General features: G+C 43.4%; 1 protein-coding gene across 7 annotated transcripts; it reads left to right on the top strand.

The window, feature by feature from the left end:
• The first annotated feature begins 1,431 nt into the window (after positions 1-1,431).
• On the top strand, positions 1,432-5,000 carry LOC147612755 (uncharacterized). Of its 7 annotated transcripts, none has more exons than XR_015263503.1 (5): positions 1,432-2,088; positions 2,281-3,624; positions 4,453-4,568; positions 4,662-4,688; positions 4,787-5,000. XR_015263503.1 is itself a non-coding variant. In XM_086783324.1 (2 exons), the coding sequence occupies exons 1-2, from the start codon at positions 1,750-1,752 to the stop codon at positions 3,487-3,489; spliced, it is 1,548 nt and encodes a 515-aa protein (XP_086639450.1). In that variant the 5' UTR covers positions 1,432-1,749; the 3' UTR covers positions 3,490-4,161. The 7 variants fall into 7 exon arrangements, 1 of the variants encoding a protein (XP_086639450.1); XR_015263502.1 differs by having other exon boundaries at positions 4,453-4,572; XR_015263500.1 differs by having other exon boundaries at positions 4,662-5,000.
• The last annotated feature ends 677 nt before the right edge of the window (positions 5,001-5,677 follow it).

Raw genomic sequence — 5,677 nt, 5'->3', positions numbered from 1 at the left:
GAGCTGTCACTCTAGAACGTAAGAAGCTATTTGAAGCTGCCCAAGGAGGAGACGAGAGGCTATGGAGGATGAGACATTCCATAACTAATTGTTGGAGTAGTCAGCCAAAGCTTCAAGAATACCTCCAAGTCCAACTCCCACCCCACGGGGCCAAACCCCACCGAGAAGAACACCACATAGATGTAGATAGCGCCAATCGCACTATAGCAGAGGGGAACCACATTCATGACAAAATTGCGAGAGGGCTTTCTACTACGGCAATCTTTTGCAAGCTTGTATGTGCATCAGAATCCCCAACTACCTTATGCACAAGATATCTTGGTGTATAAACGCAAGTAGGTACTCTCTCTCTCTCTCTCTCTCTCTCTCTCTCTCTCTCTCTCACACACACACACATACATCATCAAAACCAAGTGCACTCCATGCTCTAAAGCTTGCAAAACAAGATTGTTTTTTTTTTAATTCTTTTACCGTGTTTTGTGTGAGTGCTTGGGTAGCATACTTTGTGTAGTGTAGAGCATATTTGAAATGCTTGAATGAACATGAATTTGAAAGCATACTTGGAAGCAATGCTAGACTGACATCCACAATGGATGAGCTTGATGCCTATTCTTATGTTTGATGGGGATTTAAAATTACCTCGCAAATTAGAAAATTATAAATTCATTGCCACATTTGAAAATGAGTTTTGTATCGTGAATCAGTATGTAGGATGGTCCACTTTCGATATCGAAAGTGCTATTTGGGAAACGGGGGAAGGGCATGTTCTCCTATGTTTATAAAATTTCGGGGAGGACTGTGCCAACTCCCCGCCATACTTTATGTATGGTTTTTTTTTGCTTCACTCACACAAACGAGCACAAAAATCCTATGACGATGAATGAAGTGTAATTCAGATTCAAATGTGGTATGAATTTGGAATTATCTACCTTGCGATGTACTCTAAGATCTCTCTCGATGTCCATCAATTCCCCATAGGCTTGATGCTGATGCTAGTTCGAGCTCTATAAGCTGTTCATATAAACTTGACATACGAAGAGGACGTGCTGAAGAAATGCCATGGGTTCCACTGTCCATCTTCATTCAAGTGCTTCAAGATGTTTATACATGAATGAAAAGACACACATTCTTTCAAAGTACGTTGACAACGCACAGGTGCAAGCAATCAAGAGAGTAAGGCTACCCAAGCATTCTAGTTTGGGTTACCCTTCTATACTTGTTTTTAGAGGGGAAATTTGTCACCCATTTCTTTAAGATGGGCATTTTTTGGGTGCCTTTCTTTTGAGAATAAATTATTCATATACTTGTTTTTAGAAGGGAAAATTTAAAATTAATATGTCAATTGACAATTCGTTTTCCTTAGAGGCCTTCATGTGATGTGTTAGAGGGCCGTCTAAACATTCAATTCAATTGATTTTTGTAAAACCCATTTGGCATTTCGTGAAGTCTCGAGAAGTATCTAACATTGCAAAGGGCGGCGCTGGAAATATCCAAAGCCCACAGGTCCTTCAGCCGGCAGAACTACGGCACTGCGATTTGCGAAGTAACGTCAAAGTCAGAACGTCACAGAGTTGCGATAGTAGAACGATCTTTTCTTGTCTACAGCTCCTGCATTCAATCACCGCCATAGCTATGGTTTCTTCATTTGATGATCTATCCATTATAGCTGCCGGGCTCTTCAATCAGGACTCTGAAGTCGAGTAGAGAGAAAATAGCATTTCTTTTTGGTAGTCTGCATTTGATACCGCCATGGCTTCCTCCTCCTGCTCCTCCTCCTCATCATCTTCCCACAGACTGTCGGAAAGAACAAGGCAAGCTTTGCCTCACAATGTTTCTGCTTTCGGCATAGCACCGAGTCCCGAGTTCCTCCCTCAACCCATGGAAAGCCTTCACTCCACCTCGCCTCCTCCTTTCCTCACCAAAACTTACCACATGATCGACGATCCGGCAACGAATTCCGTCGTCTCCTGGAGCAGCGGCGGCAACAGCTTCGTCGTGTGGAACCTGCCGGAATTCTCCCAGCGTTTGCTTCCTCGGTACTTTAAGCACAACAATTTCTCAAGTTTTGTTCGTCAGCTCAACACTTATGTGAGCAACGCCTTATCTTTCCAATTTTATCTCGCAGAAAAGAGCGTAGTGCTCCTTAAGCTATCCTGTAATTAGTGTCAACAGGTGGAAATAACCCCGGATTAGCACATAGCTTTAACGACTACAGAGATATTTAAAACGCTTTAATGAACTGTTTTGTAATCTGTGGCTAATTCTGGTGATCTCGTGCAGGGATTCCGAAAGGTTAACTCGGATCGTTGGGAATTTGCTCATGAAGCTTTTCTGCGCGGGCAGAAGCATATACTAATAGAGATCCATCGACGTAAACCAGCTGCTGTGAGACAAGATTTCGTGCAGCAACAACAGGCTGCACGAGTGGTCCTTGCTGCCGCATCGGCATCGACAGAACCTTGCGTAGAGGTTGGGAAATTTGGTTTTGAAGCCGAAATAGAGCGATTGAAGCGCGATAAAGGTGTTCTGATGGCGGATCTGGTGAGGCTGAGGCAGCAGCAGCAGTCTACAGAGCGAGAAACGAGAGCTATGGCGCAACGAGTTCAAGCTGCAGAACGGAGACAAGAGCAGATGATGAACTTCTTGGCCAAGGCGATGCAAAGTCCGGGTTTTCTTGCACATCTCATGGACCAGTCCGAGAGCATTCGAATCGATCATGAGGGGAGGAAGAAAAGGCGTTTACCTGGTGGCAATGAAGAGTCTGAAGCACTGGCGGAGCCGGAAGCTTTGCCGGAGCCCGAAGCGCCATTGCCGGAATTAATTAGAGATTCGACGGATATCGGAAAAGAAAAGCAGAGATCATCGACTGAAATCGGTAAAGACAGCCAGATGGCGATGTATCAAGCTGGTGTTAAAAAGGATTTGCGCTCTATGTGGAGCGTCGATACGATGTCGGAACAAGTGACGCAAGGCATGCCGAGCTGCGCGACCCTGTCAGAACAAGTGACGGAAGGCATATCAAGCTGCGGCACGCTGTCAGGACAAGTGACGGAAGGGTTGCCTAGGATGGAATCCTCTGCAATTACGGCACTACACGCTCCGGCAATGATGCAGGACGTCTGTAGCATTTTGCAAAGCTTCAATCTAGACGTTGATTCTAGAGATCGGCCCCTGTTTTGGCAATTAGAAGGCGGCACTAGGGACCTGGACTTGGACTTCGATCTGGACTTCACAGAAGAACTAGTTCCGCCAGAGGATGCCCCTTCTGGAAATATTGATTTCGTCGATGCATTTTGGGAGCCTGTTGGTCACAAGCAATATGGTTTGGAGGTACCGTCTGGCAGCAGCATCGGTAAAGATAGTGCACAAGAAGAGCACGCAGTAGCAAGGGGGACCTCGGAGACAGACCTCTTGTCTCGACAGTTTCAAGTTGGGGCTCACCTTAAATCTGACATTCCAGATGATGATGGTTCAGCCATGGAAAAATAGTATAGGTGATTATCTAGGCACAGGGCCTCGACATCCTCTGGATTATGCCACACTTCCTACATAAATTTTTGCAGATGTTCTTCATGAAGAAGAGAAGCACAAGCAGAATAGTGCAGATCTGTCCTTGTTTCTCCTGTATGGTCCAGTCAGGAGGACCATACAAACCCATATATGTTTTCTTTCCATTATTCAGCTTGAAATTTATCATTTCAAATTGCTAGAGACTGCATATTACTCCGGTGGCAGTGAGAAGGAAAGTCTGTATGAATCTGAACTGGCTTTTTCTGCATTTTGGTTGATATCAGCACTTGTAAGGGTCTTTATAGACAGATTCCCTGTGCATGAGAGTGCATCTCGGCCATACAATAATTTGACAGAATCTTTACGAGATGATGCCACCTAAGCCTTAGGAACGCATTCCAAAAGAATGCTGATGTGTAGCTGCATGAAAAGCCAGATTGTTGCCGTCTTCGTTTCTGGCTACTGATGTGTTGTCGGTGTCTCTTCTCCAGGCGGCCATGACGGCCGGGAAAGGCCAGCAACTAGCCTTCCCCACATGGCCGCCGGGAAAGGCCAGCAACTAGCCTTCCCCAGTCGAAAACCAGCTCGCGGCTGCCACGGCTCACTGGGTTTCCTCCCAGGAAAGGCCAGTTGCTGGCCTTTCCCTACTCCGTGAGGGCTAGGTTCCAGGAGGTGGGTGAGATTTTCCCTCTTAACCGGGGGGTGGTTGTTGTGGAGGATGTGATAATGTAAAGACGCTAATAGGCCCATGTGTGAGAAACGGGCAGGGATTCACTGGGATGATTTCTATCCATGAGGGCGAGGTGGGTGAGATTTTCCCTCTTAATTGGCATGTGAGAAATGGATGACGTGTGCTTGAGATGGCAGGTGTCTTGTTATCCTGTTTTAGCTCTCTTTCATATCCAGTGAAAGCTTCATGAAGTTCTTTCTTTCGTGCTGTAGGGCTGTGAACAGTATGGTCCAACTTTCCAAGGTCTGGATGGGTAAGCTCAAGGCCTTGTTACATGGCAGATGCAGTGAACCAGGGCTATGCCTTGACAAAAATCGCGTGTGTCGATGTAGGTATGGCTTTCTTTTATTTAAAAAATACTTAATTCACGTAAAAGTCTTCAGCTACCTTGTTTTATGCTTTTGCTTTTGCATTTTGGCAGTGATGATATAAGGGATACCTGCCTGCCGTAAGTGCCGTTCCTCGTTTGGTTGTCGTACCATGCATTGCAATGGCTATACTCTAACAGGGGACCTTGGCTTCCTCTTGTGCTTTTGTATCATGCAGTCCAAGGGCTTTGAAATTTGTTTTGGAAGGGGATCATTCATACAAGCATGCCAGTTCATCGGCAGCCCCTGGAGCGTAGATCCCTAGACAGGTGCCATCCCTGTTAGATTTGTCAGATCAGGTGCTGGGCGTTGTGAATCTTGGTTATGAACACCAAAATCCCTAAGCTGCTAAAGTTGCTGACATACACAGTTATGTCCAAAGAGCCCATTGATTGATTGTCAAGGCAAAGGGCCTTATCTATTTTTTGGATATGACTTGGCCCTTGGGTTTTCAAAAACTGTGATACTTTTGTTGAAGAGTTTTTGCAGGTTTACAATTCGTAGTCTACCCAATGGAAGACTAACTTGAAAGTGTATGGGGGCATTAATTAATCAAACATAACCTAGGTTTTACATAATCTATGGTTTTACCTTAGGTTCAAACCTGCATTGACTTTCTCTACAAACCTTAGGACAAACCCTTACAACACTTTAACATATACTACAAAAACCAAACATAAAATTAATGAATTAATGAATTAACAACATTTATATTGACTTACAACACACTAAACCAAACATAAAATTAATGAATTAATGAATTAACAACATTTTTATTGAGTTACAACACACTACAGAAGTCATAAATAAAATTTATATAATAAAAAATAACAATTATATTAAATTACAGTCTGTTACAAAAATCAATTTAAAAAACCATAGATTGATATTATTGATCTAGCTTAACATTAAATTAATTTTGGAATTTTTAAAGAGACTGAAAATCAAAGAGTTAAAAGAAAATTTGCTTTGTAAATTTTTTTCTTTCAACTTCGTTTAATAAGAACTGGATACATAATTGTGTTCATTCTTTAAATGATTATATATGTACATATTTAGGGCATCGCAT

Source organism: Cibotium barometz, chromosome 45, assembly GCF_041138505.1.
Source record: "Cibotium barometz isolate CiBa-2024 chromosome 45, ASM4113850v1, whole genome shotgun sequence".
In the NCBI taxonomy this organism is placed as follows: Eukaryota; Viridiplantae; Streptophyta; class Polypodiopsida; order Cyatheales; family Cibotiaceae; genus Cibotium; species Cibotium barometz.
This window is presented reverse-complemented; position numbering and strand designations above follow the sequence as displayed.

Excerpts from the sequence above, each read along its gene's own strand:
- LOC147612755 (XM_086783324.1), top strand. The coding sequence starts at position 1,750 with ATGGCTTCCTCCTCCTGCTCCTCCTCCTCATCATCTTCCCACAGACTG. Across the intron at positions 2,089-2,280 it reads TTCGTCAGCTCAACACTTAT|GGATTCCGAAAGGTTAACTC; the intron begins GTGAGCAACGCC and ends GATCTCGTGCAG.